Consider the following 18,942-nt stretch of genomic DNA (forward strand, 5'->3'; position numbering starts at 1 on the left):
CTTGTACCCTAACAAGTCTGCGCGTGTGACTGGCGGACCCGATGTCCGCCGGTCACCCATGATCGTCCGATGTGAAGGGAGAAAGGCAGGCGGCTAATGTAAACAAAGCCGCCTGTCATTCTTCCCTGTGTAAAAGCAGAGATCTAACGGTCCTGCTATGTAGGACCGTTGAACTCTGCTGTTACATGTAAAGCCACATCCCTGCACAGTTAGAAACACGCCCCTAGGGACACACTTAACCCCTCCTTCCCCAATAAAGTTAACCCCTTCCCTGCCAGTGTCCTTTTTACAGTAACAGTGCATATGTATAGCACTGATTACTGTAGTAATGTCACTGGTACCGCCAGAAGTGTCAAAAATGTCAGTCAAGGGTCCGATCTGTCCGCCGCAATGTCGCAGTCCCGCAAAAAAAATCACAGATCGCCGCCATTACTCGTTAAAAAAAAAAAAGCAATAAAAATGACAAAAATCTTTCCCTTAGTTAGTAAACGCAATAACTTTTGCACAAACCAATCAAAATACGCTTTTTGTGTTTTTTACCAAACATATGTAGCAGAAAACAAATTGGCCAAAAATGTTAAAAAAAATCTGATTTTTACATTTTTTGGGGGGAATTTCATATAAAAAAATTTGAAAAATGTTGTTATTTTTGCAAAATTGTCGCTCTTTTTTTGTTTATAGCGCATGATCAAAAAATCGCACAGGTGATCAAATACCACCAAAAGAAAGCTCTGTTTGTGGGAAAAAAAGGACGTCAATTTCATTTGGGTACAGCGTCGCACGTCCGCGCAATTGTCCGTTAAAGTCACGCAGTGCCGAATCGCAAAATAGGCCCTGGTCAGGAAAGGGGTAAAATCTTCCGGGGCTTAAGTGGTTAAGCTTTGACAAAAAAAACCTGGAAGCTGTTTGGTTTCTATGCAGAGCTGCACCAGATTTTGCACCCTCCAGTTTTAGTAAATCAACCACTGTGTGTCCTTGTCCTAGAGCATTGATGGCAAGCCTTGGCACCCCAAGGTTCCCCGTTACTGCCCTAGAGCATCATTGGTCGTTATGGTGCTGGCAAGTGGCCTGCCTGCATTATGGCAACTCATGGCACTGATTCAGGACACACCACAGTCCTATACTCGCGGCACCACAAAGAAACCCTTGTTGAGAAACACTGTTTCAAACCACTGCTAAGGGATTAGTTTAGAAAAAGGGCCAGGCATTGGCCTTTAATACATTTGGATTTTTTTTTTTCAATTACAGTATTACTAGAGGCTTAATCAACAGAAGTAGAGATGTGACAAAATAAAAATACGTTGTAGTTATACCCTAGAATATAGTTATAGCTTATAATATTTTATTCTTTGAAATTCAGTCAATGGCAGTATTATGTCTTGAATTACAAAGTTCACAGCTTGTTATTGCAGGGGGGACAGTCTGTACATGCTCCTGGGTTCGCTCTTCCCAAAATCTTTGTGTTTTTAGAGTGGAAAAAACTTTCAGTAAATGCTTGGAAGTTGAAAGTTCTGGGGAAAGTTCCATTTGGGAAAGCGCTTTCAATGACGGTTCTCCAGAACCAAGTGATCATTGGTCAAATTGAGCACTATAATTGCAGGAAAAACAGGCGACTTGTGTGACGCAGTCTATCTCGGAGAACAGTTTATCCGCTGGCTCATCTGGAGGATGGTGATTTTTCTGCAGCTGATGGAAATGTTCTAGAAGCTTTCTGCTGCGCCCAGTGCCTTGAACATGTAAAATACACAAGATGTGCTCCTCGCTGCAAGAAATGGAATATAATTGTGAGTATTTTTCTGATTTTCTCTACTGCCACAGATAGGGTTACATTAAATTTTGGTTTTCAGGATCTTTACATATTTGCATGTAACACAGTAAAGTCTTCATAGAATAAAAGGTATTCATACAGACATTACATAGCAAATCTCAAAAATTTGAGGATTTTTTTCTCAGTCTCATTCCAGGGCAGCGTCAGGCAAAAAATTCCATTATGCCCCAGCAAGATGCCCATCCAGAACTACTAGTGTATAGTCCAAATATAACCTAATACAGAGCCATTTATTCCAAACAGCAATACACATTTTCAGGCTTTTATAAGTATGGAAGCCATGTTGTCTATGGAGTAGGGCTTGGGACCCAACAACAGAAAAAAATTAATCCTTAAGGTTACTCTCAGCTCCCACCAATTAAATAAAAGTTTCTGCTGCCCCTTCAGTTTAGCAACAGTGGCTGGCACTAGGTAGAGGACTATTTACAAAATTTATTCAGCTACTCTGTAGAGAAGGGGATGATTGTTCTAGCCTGCTCAGTGTCTCACAGGCTGCTGATCTGATTGCTACCCCCTGTATTCTATAGCAGTGGTCTCCAAACTGTGACCTGGGGGCTGGATGTGGCTCTTTGCTTGCCTTTATTCAGCCCTTGGGGCACTATTCCTCCCACTGACACCAGCGGTGGGGCATAATTCCTTCCACTGATACCAACAATGGAGCACTATTCCCCCCTCTGACACTAACGATGGGGCAGAATTTCTTCTATTGACACCAACAATAGAGCACTATTGCTCCAACTGACACCAACAATGGGACACTAGTCCTCCAAATGAAACCAAAGATTTTACATTGTTTACGCCCATTAGATGCCAGGACATTTTCTACTCCCACTGGTCACAGTCCAGGTGACCCTAAAGTTTAAAGAAAAATAAACTGGCCCTTTGTTTAGAAAGCGTGAAGACCCCTGTTCTAGAGGATTCTAGAATTATAGTGGAAGGAAGAATAGAGAAGGCAGCCTGAATATTTATGGAGATGGAGCCAATCCCTGGGGACTGGGGAGGTGTCCCCAGTTGGTGGCTGGAGAGTTGGAGGCCTTAAGGCAAGAGGGGGGATTCCTGGATCCAGTCCTGCCAGAGGAGTCCCCTGTGTAGAGGCTCGACTCCTGAGGCAGGTAGCTGGAAGTGCCATTTAGGAGTCATCAAGGTCCCAGCTGGAGCTTAAACTGGGGGGCCTATTTACAAAGACTGGTCCTGAAGTCGTTTTGAGTCTGGGGAGTACCAAGAGGAAGTTGGGAAGGAAGAGTGTTCAGCCGTCATAAGGTGCTGAGAGTCTGTCTCTCACTCACTGAAGAGTGCCCAGTGATATTGGAAGGAGGCAGCCAATGATCCTGCAGCATTGTGGGTAAACAATCTAGGTGCTGGACCTTAGTGACTGTGTGTGTAGCTCTCAGTTCTTTTTAAGAAGTCATAGTCACCAGTCAGCAGTAGTGTTGTGTGGGACTTTTTGTGCAGCTCAGTGTAAAAGAGAAAAGTCCACAAAGAATTTAGTTCAGCAGTTCTGGGTTATCCCATACTCCCTTCACCCCATCAAGTTCAACTTTACAAAAAAGCATTAAAAAAAGACACCCCTTGAATGTTCTGTTTGAGCCAGTGAAGATGGAGAAAATGTGTGCCTGGTTGTATGTGCACTAATCGTATGGAAAAGAATCAGTTGACCAGCGGTTCTTTCGGGGGTGCACTTCACATATTTGGTCAGGTTCCAGACTGCCCTGGTGGATTGATATAGAAGAGACTGGAACTTGTTGCTAATCTGATGGGGCATAGGAAACTTTTGTTCAATAGATGGGAGCCACGGCCTGTAAGATTAATGCGCATGTGTCAAAAGTTATTTAGTCACCTCCCCTCTCCCGGGGCTACCTGTTGAACAAATGGGGCCTGGGCTCCATAAAGGAGGACCAGCCCTTTCTCTCTATTGCAACACACTATTCAAAATGCATTCCTGGAGAAATGACTGCATATAAGTGCTGAAGCAGCCACCAGCTGGAACTGTGTCTAATCAGAGCAAGAGAATTTTACCAGCACATTAAGGATCTCAAGAATTAGTCCAAAGCGTTATTCAGCAATGACATTATTACAGCAGATTGCAGCCTTTTGGAGCCACACAGGATCCCTTCATCAGGCATATGACCCTGATGAAGTGGCAATGCCTGATGAAGTGGCAATGCATGGCTATGAAATGTTGCAATCTGTTGTAACAATGTGATCGCTGAATAACGCTTTGGACTCATGCTGGAGATCTTTGGTGTGCTCTTCTCCTCTATTGGCCACCCTGGGGACCCTGGATGATGTCTGAACAAAAATGGTGCCCTGCTTCTGGAAATAAAGGCAGATAAAGGCATGGTCTCCCTAGTGAAGTCACAAGCAGCAATTAATACATGATCGATATTGCAAATTATCTCAACCTGTTGGAAACTAACAAAAAAAGTTTTGGATGGAGTTGATATTTAGGGGGGGTTGTCAGGGTCAGGAATGCTGTTAAACTCAGTTACTTGCATTTTTTAGTAAATATATATTTAGCCTTTTTGATCATTACTAGCATCTGTTTCCTTAGCAACTAAATTGTCTTTTTTTATCTAGTATATAATTCCAGGTACTACATCCTTGTATTTCAGTGTGTATATAACTTTGTATAGCAAGCATCCCTGAGCAAAATAACAGGTACACTTTAATTCCCCCTCCCTAGCAGCATATACTCTCATTTCCTTCATTTCCTGCCAATCAGTTCACTCTGGATAAGCTATGGGGGCTAATAATAGAGGAGAGAAGATACTGCTATTCTCAGTAAGCCGCAAAATTACTGTATGCCAAAGTCTCCATTTTACGCCCCATTAATTAAATTTAGGGAGGAAAATACGGGCTGCGAGGATTCATTTTATTTGTTTACCTAAAGTCCGCAAAAAAATGACTTAACCGTCTAAAACTACGCTCCACAGGGTGACAACGCTCCTATGTAATTTCACTGCAGAGGGAACAATACTGTCACCCTGGTAAAAGGAATTGAAAAATGACAGATCAACTGGCAGATCAACAGGTGGTGGCACACAAAAAAAAAAAAAACAGAGACCCTGTCACCAACTTTTAGGCAAAAAACACAAAAAAATCAAGTATTTTGAATACATGCTTTTCTTTTCCATAAATCATTTTACATTCAATGTGCCTCTGAATTTGTTAGAAAATATGACTACTTCACAAGCGTCAATTTCCTAGCAAAGCTACCTCCCTCCAAGCGTGTCATACCCCTCTCCTCTATTGGGAGTACCTAATGGCTGACTGTGTTGTTCCAGCTCCTCCTGCCCTTCCCTCCCTTACCTACATAACATTTTATGTAGCTGCCGACAGAAGAGAGAAGGGGAATATTATAGAGCGAACGCCCGATCTCTGCTCTGTGAAGTGAACCAGGAAGTGCTCTACTCTGAGCACTTCCAGGTTCACAGCTGTCAGATAACAGCAGGATGTGCCCACATACACAAATGAAACAAATGTACATGAAGTTTCGCAGGACAAGTAGATCTGTGAATTTTATTTTTAGAAATACATCCCAAGACTATATAGTCAATTAGTGCTGCAAGTAAAATAAACGTTTGGAAATGTGTAAACCTTCAGTTTTACTTCAGGTCAGCCCCAGGCCACCACAACTGTAGTATATGGGGGAAGATTATGGTGTTTGTCTACTTTAGTCTTCTGGCCTGGAGACAAAGGTAGTTGAGATCCAAAGAAGTTTACAAGCTACAGCAGTCAGTTTTCGGTAGGTATACATCTTTAGAGGGGGGTGGGGGGGGGGGTTGATTAGTTAGCTCAGGGCAAAGGGACAAAAAGGGTAAGTGCAATTTGTTTTAAATTGCATTTATCCACAGTGGTGCCCCTTCCTCTTGTTGCCTAAGTATGTGGTGCTTATTCTGCTTGATGTTTAATCCATCTCTGGCTAGAAGGGATTGTTTTTTTTTCTAAACAACACAGGAGTTATATTCCACGGGGTCTATTTAAAAAAAAAAAATTGTGCGCAAATGTTTCAGTCACACAGCCATTTCAAATAATCCCTGTAATTTGTTTCATATGTTTATTTTCTATGATCATCTCCACCTAGTGGCCACAATGCAGTATTTTCCTGATTACGGTATTTCAGAAAAATATCACATTATGGCCACTAGAAAGAGCTGTCGATAGAATATAAACAATTATTGGAATTATTGTAAATGGCGGTGTGAATGCCTGGGTCATTCACACAGCAATTTTTTTTTAATAGAGCCTTACTGTAAGTCTGGTAAACAATTCAATAATATTTTACCTGACATCTGGGTAAAGGTGATGCAAATCTTCCAATTTAGGTTTTATTTCCTCCTTTTTCTTTGAACCAATGATTTCAGAAATGCAGCAAATTACTTCATGCAGCCCTTCCCGGTCGGATCCCTTAAACAAACATAAGATCATGCAAATCAGAAGGATCTAAAAAAGCAATGAGTATTATGTGTTAACCTTTCCTGAGATTCTCATGAGCTGGCACACAACGGACACATGACGCCCTACAGCTTGAGGGTGGGTTGCTCCGCACAGTGCCAGGAAAAATGCCAGACACATTTAGGAGCATAAATAAAAAAAACATTTCCTTGTCTGAGCATCGAAGAAGAACGTTTAAGCAAGAAGAGAAGGGATTAAACAAGGAAAATAAATGCAACTAAAATTGAAAAACATCTTTTTCAAATTTCTTGATATCTCAGTATAAAGTTAATTTTTTTTTGGCTTTTCATTTCATAAAAGTCTTTGGAAATTCAGTGTGGACCCTGACTTTACTAGAGCACTGAGAATCCTAAGCATCTGCCATTTTTTCTCATAAAGTACTTGTTTTCTCTTTCTTATTCTATTATTTGTTGCATATTATTAGTGTTGCTGATTTCCTCCCGCCTATTTCAATCACTTCACGTCACATCCACTTGCCCCACCATAGGGAGAACGGTATTCCTCAGGATTGATTTCCTGCTGGTGGTCTCAGTGGACGATGCCTGGATAACATGCATTGGCAGAGCCACTTGTAGTCTCCACAATGGGAACATGTGACACAGGAACACAACTTGGAGATACACTATTTTGCCAAACGCATGTGCCCCACCCCCCTCCAAGTTATTGATCTTAGGTATCTCCAGTCAGGGCCGCTATTAGAAATCGCAGGTCCCCATACAGCCTTCCTGACAGTTTGAGATTGCCCTGGCAGATTATTATAAAAGAATAACTTGAATACATTTTTTAAAGCCATGGCAAAGCGGGATTGCTCCGCCCGCTCGCGAAAATATAATAGTTCCCTCTTTGTCCCACTCCCTCTTGCTAAACTGATGGGTCCCAGAAAACTTTTTTTTTAAAAGCTGGGAGTTGCAATATTATCTGTGCCCAAAGGTACTTAACCACTTAAGCCCCGGAAGATTTTACCCCCTTCCTGACCAGGGTTTTTTTTGCGATTTTTTACTGCGTGACTTTAATGGACAATTGCACATCGTGCGACGCTGTACCTAAACAAATTTCACGTCCTTTTTTTCCCACAAACAGAGCTTTCTTTTGGTGGTATTTGATCACCTGTGCGATTTTTTGATCATGCGCTATAAACACAAAAAGAGCGTAAATTTTGAAAAAATAACAATATTTTTCACTTTTTTTTATATGAAATTCCCCCCAAAAAATTGTAAAAATCAAAATTTTTTAACATTTTCGGCCAATTTGTTTAATGCTACATATGTTTGGTAAAAAAAAAAAAATCGCAAAAAGCGTATTTTGATTGGTTTGCGCAAAAGTTTACTAACAAAGGGAAAGATTTTTGTAATTTTTGGTGTTTTTTTTTAACGAGTAATGGCGGCGATCTGCGATTTTTTTTGCGGGACTGCGACATTGCGGTGGACAGATCGGACCCTTGACTGACATTTTTGACACTTTTGGGGTTACCAGTGACATTACTGCAGTAATCAGTGCTATAAATATGCACTGTTACTGTAAAAATGACACTGGTAGTGAAGGGGTTAACTGTATTGGAGAGGGAGGGGTTAAGTGTGTCCTAGGAGCGTGTTTCTAACTGTGATGGGACATGTGTACTATTGTAAAAACAAAGATCAACGGTTCTACATAGTAGAACCGTCTGATCTCCATTTTTACACAGGGGAGAATGACAGGCGGCTTGTTTACATAAGCCGCCTGACTTTCTCCCTCTCTACCGACGATCGTAGTGTGACCGGCGGACATCCGGTCCGCCGGTCACACGCGCGGACTCCTCAGTGAAAGAGCCGGGGTGGGCGCGCGCCTCAGTGGGCGCGCGCTCGCCCGCTATTGGCTCACAAGCCGGTCACAGGCTAGCGACATAGATCTACGTCACTCTGCCTGGCCGGGGCTGACTGCCGCAGTAAATATACTGTGCGCAGTCAGCAAGCGGTTAAAGAGTCCCCTCTCTGCCCTGGGCCCCCTGCCAAACTAAAGTGGCCTGGGCCCAGTACAGGAGGGCTGGCTTCCCCACTTTCCAGTGAAGGATACTGGTAATACTACAGCAAACAAAGATATTTTTTAAAGCTGTGGGCTATGCAGTCAAGGGGGCTTTCCCAGTAAGCCCATCAGATAGGGTGCTGTGCTGGTGATATAGGGTTCAGGGATGCACCACTCCAGATGCTGACCGTTGCAACAGGGTGCTTCTGCAAACTCCAAGTACTATCCTGGGGTACTCTGGGCCATCGTTTCCCTGCTCTCTGGAACCTTTCCCTGCTTTATGCCCATCTCTCCCTATCTAGTGTGTTTCTGTCCCTATCTGCATACTCCACACTGCAGGGTGCACCATAATGACCCTGCAGGGGCTTTATATAGCATCTCTGGGTTACGATGGCTGCCCAAGTCTCAGGAGAGTGATATGTGCAATCAGACACAGGCTCTCCCAAAATGGCCACCAGAAACCCAGTGCAGAGGACAAGTCACCCCTACTTAACACCATTTGAATGAAATAGAATGCTCATTGTGAGTGAGGTCTTTCATCCAACATTAGTACCTGATCTCACAAATGCTCTTTTGGCTGAATGGGCACACATTCACAAGCCAGGACACACTCCAAAATCTTGTGGAAAGCCTTCCTAGAAGAATGGAGGTTATTATAGCCACAAAGTAGGAGGGGGCAACTCTGTTAATGGTTTGTCCAGCAAGCTCATATAGGTATGAATGCCAGGTTGCCCACAATTTTGGCCATATATGAGTGTAATTGTCCCTCAACAACAGAAAGTGCCTGAACAAGGACCTGGATCACCAAGTATTCTTCTAAAAAAAAAGTTGCAGCTATAAAAAACTACTTTTGAAATAACATTATTTTACTTAATATTACTTGTATGAGAATTTAGTGGTTGGGTTAGATCTACTGGTGATACTTGGTAGTGCAGGGTGGCTACACAGATACAATGGCTGTGAGAGCTACTCTACATTAATGGTCAGCCTTTGCTTTGCATTGTACTTTAAACAACAAAAAAGACAAGGGCTTTGCTATGATTCATTGAAAAAAGTGGGGTCACACCCAGTTGTCATTTAAGGGGATCCCAGTAATATTTTCCTATTGGCAAATTCTGATACTGCGCCCCAAGGAGGTGACTTACCAACTCTTCAGCAACTGAATTGAATAATTTGCACTCCTCTTTCATTTTTTCAGCAGCTTTCTTCCGGTTTAATGGATTAAGGCTTATCTTCCGCTTCATAATCTGTGCAATGTATTCCTTCACTAGATACTTGTGCACCCTGCACGCCATTTCCTGGGGAATAAATATCACATTTACATACAGGGCAATGACATTTGTACAATAAACAGCCAATGTTCAAAACTATCCAGCAGCATACCCATACTCTTTTCTTAGTAGCCACAGGCCAGATAATAATGTACCAAATAAAATCTAACACCTTTTTGAAAGTATGTTTGGAGGTGAGTAAAGCAGAAGAATGACCTCATCAGTGTTCTGTTACTCCTTTATTGACCAATCAGCAGGCTAGGGGCAGGTCCTTGAACAAACTGTACTGACTAACTGCCGTGCAAGTAATGCCTCGTACACACGCAACGATTGTTGGCCGTCCGATCGGCCGATTGTCGGCTTGTTAGTATGATGCTTCCGACAACCGACTGCGACTTTTCGGCCAAATAAAATCTGGTGTGCAGGCATTAAAATTTTTGTTGGCCGTCACCACAATGGCCGATTTTTTGTCAGTCAGTACAGATTTCGGCAGACAAAAATCTGATGAGCAAGACTGGGCATGCTCAGAGAAGAAAAAACACACGGAAAGTAAACCAGCACATGACATCACTTTTGAAGTTGGTTTTTGTTGGCCAACAAAAGTCCAGTGCAAGTCTACAGCACATTTCAACCAACACAACAACACTGGACAAAAGACGGCCGATCAGTCGGCCGATAATCGTTGAGTGTGTACGAGGCTTAAGGGACCTGGTGAAGCCCGTCTGGCAGGGGCTTCAGTAATACAGGACTGACTGCATACTATTCCAAAGTGTGAACCTGAGCTATGCAAGGTAATAGGTTCAATTTAATGCCCCCCTCTCCAGTAGCACATGATCATTTTCCCTTCACTTCCTCTCTATAAGGGAAGCTCTGACTTACTTTAGCTGAAAGGTACTTGGGGCTAAGGACTTTTATTTTAACCCCATGTGACTGCTCTGGGTCAAATACCAGGGCTACCACACAGGAGGAAGGTAAGTGGGTCATACCTGAAAGCGTTGGGCATAGGTGTGAGCAGCCTATTGCATGAGGGTGTGAACCCCAAAGCTCAAACACAGGGCAGTGAATGAATGGGAAGTGATCTGTGCTGAGCAGCTTCCTGTTCATTCTCAACCTGAGGCATAGTAAATATGGTTTACTATGCTTCAGTTGTGAATGGACACAGTAAGAAAGTGTGTGCATTTTGAAAAGGAAGGGGTCAAATTTACTAGTCCCTTCCCCTGCTCTCCATCCTGAAACATCACCCGCAGCAGCCGGGGGGGAGAGAAGAGGAGGACAGCCAGCAGGACTGTGGGGCCATCAAGGGGGAGGGGAGCCCAGGCAGTAGGGGGAATCGGTACAGCACATGGTGATTAGAGTGTGCCCAGGCACACCCGGCACACTCCCTGCGCACACCTATGGTGTTGGGTATTTTCTTTGTTCCGAGTGACTAACCAGAATAGCAGGAGAGCAATCAAAGGTGAGTATGTGCTACTGAGGAGGGGGGCACTAAAGCAAACCTTTTGCTTTGCACTCAATAGAGAAAACACTGGAGTGGAAGCTCAGATTATACACACAGCTGAATGTTTAAAGGAACATCCTCTACCTCTTCTTCTCTTGTATTTTAACTGGGTAATACGCTGTGGGCCTGGAATCAGCTTGAATTGGCTATATTTGGTCATCTCAATATCTTTTCAGGTTGACTGTTGATCAGCTTTAATACATCTTCCTTTACGTCACTTTTGTTTTGTTCAACTTATTTCTCCTATGTCATATTGGTGTGCCATACAACCTTGGCAATGGTTCAGATGGGGACCAGTTAAAGGGCCGTAACAGCTGTCAGAGGAAAAGGAACTTGCCTATAAATGATGTCGCTTGCTCAGCATCAGGATCCAGGTGCAACTAAGGAAGCTGATCTGCAGTGCAGTGAGATTTATGAATTACGTCCGAAGTTCATCCACATAGAAATAACCATCTGGCCTTAAAGGGAATCTACCTTCGACAGAAAACATATATCTGAAGGGTCAGTGCACCTGAAGCTTATATCTCAGCATCTGATAGGTGGTGGAAAGACAAGTCGGCTGGCAGTTTCTGTTGGGGACTCTACTGGTGGGAAATCTATGCTGAGTTCCCGAGTCCAAACTCGTGCTTTGGCCATTTTGAGGGTCTCCCACCATCCCTGCTGGATATTTCTTTGTATAATATATAGAGCATATTGACTGTCTAACCCAACCATTCTCAACCAGGGTCCCTCCAGGGGTTGCTGCTAGGTGTTCCTTGAGCTGTTCCTAATTAAACACTTCAGCTCCGAGAGGTTTTACCCCTTCTTGACCAACCAGATACATCTGATAGGTGGTGGAAAGACAAGTCGGCTGGCAGTTTCTGTTGGGAACTCTACTGGTGGGATATCTATGCTGAGTTCCCGGGTCTAAACTCGTGCTTTGGCCATTTTGAGGGTCTCCCACCACCCCTGCTGGGTATTTCTTTGTATAATATAGAGCATATTGAATGTCTAACCCAACCATTCTCAACCAGGGTCCCTCCAGGGGTTGCTGCTAGGTGTTCCTTGAGCTGTTCCTAATTAAACACTTCAGCTCCGAGAGGTTTTACCCCTTCTTGACCAACCAGATACATCTGATAGGTGGTGGAAAGACAAGTCGGCTGGCAGTTTCTGTTGGGAACTCTACTGGTGGGATATCTATGCTGAGTTCCCGGGTCTAAACTCGTGCTTTGGCCATTTTGAGGGTCTCCCACCACCCCTGCTGGGTATTTCTTTGTATAATATAGAGCATATTGAATGTCTAACCCAGCCATTCTCAACCAGGGTCCCTCCAGGGGTTGCTGCTAGGTGTTCCTTGAGCTGTTGCTAATTAACCACTTCAGCTCCGAGAGGCTTTACCCCCTTCATGACACGACCAAAGTGACTGTGCTAAATCAAAAAATTATGAAACCATACAAACAGATCCCTTGTGGGCTTGGGATAGGTGTTGCAGGATCCAGTCCACTGTATTGGAGGGGCTGTGTGGGTGTCTCCTATGTGTTCATCGGAATGAAGGGGAGGCTCATAGTGTAGTAAGCAGAGGACTTTTTGTTTATAAGTTGCATTTGAAGCATAGCCACTTTATCCTTATTCTAGCATACCACATATTGCTGCACATTTTTTGGGATAATTATGAATTTTGTTTGTATGGTTTCATAATTTTTTGATTTAGCACAGTCACTTTAATATTTTTTGCACATTGCATATTGTTGCACATAGCATGGTTTGCTGATATTGGTTCAAACAATTTGAGCGCTGTCCCCTTTGTATTGCAATTACCACAATTTTTATTGTCTGACTAGCTGCTCAAAAACCACCATATATTCATATTTCACAAATAATTTATATATTCTTTTAGATAATATTTTGAAATATTATTCACCATATCAAAAATACCTAGACGCGTTTATACCTTTCTATTTTCATTTTTTATTTTTTACACTATAAACAAAAATTCTAAAAAAAAAAAACACAATATTTTTTACTTTCTGCTTTAAAACATATCCAACAAACAATTTTTTTGATAAAAAAAAAGATCCCAATAGATGTATATTGATTGGTTTGCATTAAATGTATCGTGCCTACAGTGTATGGGATATATACTGCAATTTTTTATTTATTTTTTGTTTAATACTACCAATGGCGACGATCAACAACTTATAATGGGACTGCGATAGTGCAGCGGGAAGTCTGACACTAACTGACACGGGGTGGGGGACTGTCTAACTGCCACTGACATCCCAAGTGACACTAATATAGTGCTTAGTGATACTATACACTGTCACTGTACTAATGACACTGGCTGGGAAGAGATTAACATTAGAGATGTATAGAACTGTTCGCCGGCGAACAGTTCCCGGCGAACTTAGCATGTTCGCGTTCGCCGCTGCCGGCGAACATATGCGATGTTCGGTCCGCCCCCCATAAGACATCATTGAGGCAAACTTTGACCCTGAACTTTACAGTCAGCAGACACATTTCCAGCCAATCAGCGTACCTCCCTCCCACACCCTCCCACCTCCTATAAATAAGCAAGGGCAGCATCCATCTTAGATCATTCTGAAGCAGTGTGTGTAGTGAGAGTAGGGAGAGCTGCTGCTGCTGCTGCTGCTGTTAAGCTAGGGACAGTTAGTCAGTGTTCCTGGTCTTGCAGTGTTCTTGGTCCACTACTGCTGTAATATCAGCACCCCAAAAAGCCCTTCTAAGGGCTGGTATTTGTGTTTTTTTTTTTTTTTTTATATATATATATATATATATATATATATACCTAGCGTCCCCAAAAGCCCTTTTAAGGGCTGGTAATTGAGTTGTTTCTTCATATATATATATATATCTATATCTATCTAGTGTCCCCAAAAGCCCTTTTAAGGGCTGGTAATTGAGGATTTTTTTATTTATATATATACATATATATATATATATATATATAGTGTCCCCAAAAGCCCTTTTAAGGGCTGGTAAGGTAATAGATTTTTTTCTTTATATATATATATATATATATATATATATATATCTATTGTACACTGCAGTTGCCTGCCCGCTGTGTGTGAGAGGCCACAGACCTACCACAGACTGTACTGTGTGCACACCACACTCATTTCGGGTGGCACAGGCACAGTACCTGGCATTTTAAAAAATATTTTTTTTTCCTCTGTCATAATTGCAGTGAGTGCTGTGTCAGGTCCACAGAGTGCACTGTACCCACTGCAGTGCACTGCCCACCACTGATATATATACGTTGGCACAGCATCTTGTTGCAATAAATTGAAAAAAAAAATATTTTTTATTATTGCAGTTGCCTGGGCTGCCAGTGACTGTCAGGTCCACAGAGTGTACTGTGCCCACTGCAGTGCCACTGTGTGCCCACCCACCACTGATATATAAGGTGGCACAGCAGCTTGCAAAGTAAAAAAAATATATATATTTTTTTAAATTGCAGTTGCCTGGGTGCCAGTGACTGCTGTCAGGTCCACAGAGAGTGTACTGTGCCACTGCCCACCCACCACTGATATATAAGGTGGCACAGCAGCTTGCAAAGTAAAATAAAATATATTTTTTTAAATTGCAGTTGCCTGGGTGCCAGTGACTGCTGTCAGGTCCACAGAGAGTGTACTGTGCCACTGCCCACCCACCACTGATATATAAGGTGGCACAGCAGCTTGCAAAGTAAAATAAAATATATTTTTTTAAAATTGCAGTTGCCTGGGTGCCAGTGACTGCTGTCAGGTCCACAGAGAGTGTACTGTGCCACTGCCCACCCACCACTGATATATAAGGTGGCACAGCAGCTTGCAAAGTAAAAAAATATATATATTTTTTTAAATTGCAGTTGCCTGGGTGCCAGTGACTGCTGTCAGGTCCACAGAGAGTGTACTGTGCCACTGCCCACCCACCACTGATATATAAAGTGGCACAGCAGCTTGCAAAGTAAAAAAAATATATATATATTTTTTAAATTGCAGTTGCCTGGGTGCCAGTGACTGCTGCCAGGTCCACAGAGAGTGTACTGTGCCACTGCCCACCCACCACTGATATATATGCCTGCAAGAGAAAAAGCCAGCCGCAGAGAAGCCGTATTCCTGAAAATATAAGAAAAATGCTTTTTTTTAGGGGTTCTGGACATGCTACAGAGCTGAAACTTGACAGGTACACTTTTTAGACCCCCCAGACACTAAATACAAAAAATGACATGCCTGCCTAAAAAAATGCCCGATAAATGCCTGCAAGAGAAAAAGACAGCCGCAGAGAAGCCGTATTCCTGAAAATATAAGAAAAATGCTGTTTTTTAGGGGTTCTGGACATGCTACAGAGCTGAAACTTGACAGGTACACTTTTTAGACCCCCCAGACACTAAATACAAAAAATGACATGCCTGCCTAAAAAAATGCCCGCTAAATGCCTGCAAGAGAAAAAGCCAGCCGCAGAGAAGCCATATTCCTGAAAATATAAGAAAAATGCTGTTTTTTAGGGGTTCTGGACATGCTACAGAGCTGAAAATTGACAGGTACACTTTTTAGACCCCCCAGACACTAAATACAAAAAATGACATGCCTGCCTAAAAAAATGCCCGATAAATGCCTGCAAGAGAAAAAGCCAGCCGCAGAGAAGCCATATTCCTGAAAATATAAGAAAAATGCTGTTTTTTAGGGGTTCTGGACATGCTACAGAGCTGAAACTTCACAGGTACACTTTTTAGACCCCCCAGATGCTAAATCCAAAGAAATTTTTTATTTTTATTTTTTTTTAATTTTTCCAATAATTGGCTCTCTATCAAAAAATTATAATTTTTAAGAACTTTTTTTTGCGTGATCCCTCTCCGGCATGCCACAGTCCAGGTGTTAGTCCCCTTGAAACAACTTTTCCATCACTATTGTGGCCAGAAAGAGTCCCTGTGTGTTTTAAAATTCGCCTGCCTATTGAAGTCTATGGCGGTTCGCCCGGTTCGCCGGTTCGCGAACATTTGCCGATGTTCGCGTTCGCCGTTCGCGAACGGCGAATTTTAGGTTCGCGACATCACTAATTAACATCTAGGATGTCTAGGAGATTAACGATCAGGGGGTTAAATATGTGACCAAGTATATGTAATGTGTATAAAGCTTGCTGCTTTTACTACTAAATCTCAGTTTCTCATTCCTGCTTTGCAAGAATGAGAAACTGACAGATCGCTCTCTCTGTACAGAGCTCTGTGTTGTTTACCAACACAGAGATCTGGGCTGTGATTGCACTCAGCTGACAGCAGGTCCCAGGCCATCAATCATTGGCCGGGACTTGCTGACAGGCTTCCGCTGTGTGCAATCAATAATGATAATAATTCTAGAGCCAACACCACTTGGCAGGGTCAGCAGCAAGATACCAATTATCTTTTTGGCTATCCCCAAGAGGGCATTCTTCCCACTGACCCCAAATTAGCCAATCAGGGCTCTCTTACTTTGCAAAGCTGTTGGTTTAACTTGGTAGGCATGCTTACAGGAGGGAGGGACTTTATCAATGTGATGCACCTTCATTTTGCAGTCGCAGGCTAGGATGGATCCTGAACATCACATGCATTCACCAAGCTGTTATCGGTTTTTCCCATATTTTATTTAACATAATTGCTTCCTATGATCCTCCAAGCCATGTAGTGTCCATGATGTGGTATTTTTCCTGAAATGCTGCGTTATAGCCACTAGATGGAGCTAGCGATCATAGGAAATAGTCATAGAAGACAAATAGACAAAAAAAAAAAAAAAAAAGGGGTTGAGGAAAAAATCTGGTGAGCTGCCTATTACAAATGTGCTATTTCTATGCAAAAAGAGTATTAGACATGGTGCTCATACAATCACTGATTAGTGGATACAATTGATTTCCATAAACTTTATATTAGATATGCATTTCTTGTGATACATGTTTTTTTTGTGACTCTAATAAAAAATACTTTTCACAAATTTTTGAGATGCAGAAAATTGTTCTTGTCCTTTTACTGCACATCCATAGGTGCGGATTTCCTATATAGTTACCCTGAAAGGTAATAAATAACAGAAATGACTGTAGACGGAAGTCCACGTGACTGAACACTGTGACTTTTACTGATTTTTCATCATCTGTATCCTCCCCACCCAAACATCCCGTGCACTGCTAAGAAACGGAAGTGATAATACAGAGCTTCCTCAGATCTGAATGTCACGAAAATATAACCCTAAGAGTACTGAGAACTACAGACTATGCAATGGTTACCTGGCCTCACTGTTCCCCAACTCTATTCTAGAAAGCCATGGTGTCCATGCCTTGCAATGGGCAACAAGCCTGAAACAGCTGTTTGCAAGCTGGTGTCCATCTTTATAATACCAGGCTGTAGAGCAGCCACTCTGGATGCATAATTGTCCATTGGACTATAAAGACTTGATTTCAAGGAATTGTTGCCCTAGGGCCCCTTTCACACAGGCGGACCGTTCAGATCCTCCTGTCAGTTTTTTTGGCGGATCTGAACGGTCACCGGATGTCAGCGGAGACATGTCCGCTGACATCCGATCCGATCCGTCAAATCTGGACGGATGGAAACCCTATTTTCCATCCCTCCAGCGGATCGGATGAGAACGGACAGACGGTCCGTTCCCGTCCGATTCCCCCATAGAGATGCATGGGGGCCTGACAGCTGTGTCTCCGCACACAGCGCAGAGACACAGCTGTCATCCTCCTGCTCAGCGGGGGATAGGCGGATCGATCCCCCGCTGAGAAAAACGTAGTCCGTCTGACAGACTTCGTGTGTGAAAGGGGCCTTAAAGCCTAACTGAACCCTGAGTTTAAATTAATTAAATACATTCCAGGTGCATCAAAACAAAAGGTATTAAAACTTCTAACATTTGTTAGGCCCCCAGTGGTGGAGCTAGACTTTTAAAAAAGGGGTGGCAAAGGGGTGGCAAGGTATTATTTTGGGGGGTCAATATATAAAGTGTCATTTAGTGTCAGATTTGTACACCGCAATGTCGCAGTCCCTCTAATAATCGCTGATCGCTGCCATTACTAGTAAAAACAATTAAAAAATAAAACGTTCCATAGTTTGTAGATGTAATAACTTTTTTGCAAACCAATCAAAATACACTTTTACAAAAAATATGTGGCAGAATACATATTAGCCTAAATTTATGAAAATAGGGGGGAGCTGTAAAGCACTGTGGGGAGCTGAAGAGTTCTGGGGGAGGGGGGACTAAAGAGCACTGGTGGGGGGGGGGGGGCCTGAAGAGCTCTGGGGGGTACTGGAAAGGGGGGGGGGGGTGTAAAGTATGCATTTATTAGATACAGAGAAGAAAAATACATCAACATCAGCAGTTCTATGGCACATCATTCTTTGTCAGTTGAACACTCTGACCTATACATATCTGTGAACACTTGCAGATTAATATGTGCACATTATTCTAGGTATATTGGGGACAGTGGCGGCTGGTGCTCACAATTTTTGGGGGGGCGCAAACAGAAAAATGTACTAGGCATTGCTTTGCGGCAAAAAAAGCTGTAAAAAATTGCGTGACTTTGAGGTCGCAAAAGTGTGAAAGGGGCCTTCAGTAATTAAGGTATAGCGTGCCCCCTTTCAAGGCAGAGAGACCAGCGTGCCCCCTTTCAATGCAGAGATCAGCGTATATGCCCCCTTCAATGCAGAGATCAGCATACATGCCCCCAATGCAGAGATCAGCGTGCGTGTCCCCTTACCTACCTGGAGCGGCAGCAGGCGGCTTCTTCTCAGTCCCGGTGACCGGCGGCGCGTCTCCACGAGTCCTTCCTCCTCCTCCTCGGCTAATGGCAAGGGGTTTGTCCTCCCTCCCCCCCCCTCGGGCACTCACATTCTTCTTTCCCCCCTCCTCGGGCACTCACATTCTTCTCCCCCCCCTCGGGCACTCACA

At 43.0% G+C, this 18,942-nt stretch overlaps 1 protein-coding gene across 1 annotated transcript in view; it reads right to left on the reverse strand.

Annotated features, from left to right (window-relative positions):
• Positions 1-1,320: 1,320 nt before the first annotated feature.
• The window catches only part of EXOC3L4 (exocyst complex component 3 like 4), a 127,515-nt gene continuing 109,893 nt past the window's right edge, over positions 1,321-18,942 (reverse strand). The window contains exons 9-11 of the mRNA XM_082242664.1: positions 9,427-9,579; positions 6,114-6,235; positions 1,321-1,762 (exon numbers count right to left, since the gene is read on the reverse strand). Coding sequence (XP_082098790.1) covers positions 1,570-1,762; positions 6,114-6,235; positions 9,427-9,579 — 468 coding nt within the window. The 3' untranslated portion in view covers positions 1,321-1,569. The remainder of the gene's footprint in view (positions 1,763-6,113; positions 6,236-9,426; positions 9,580-18,942) is intronic.

Source organism: Pelophylax lessonae (assembly GCF_965119305.1).
Source record: "Pelophylax lessonae genome assembly, chromosome: 13".
NCBI lineage: Eukaryota > Metazoa > Chordata > Amphibia > Anura > Ranidae > Pelophylax > Pelophylax lessonae.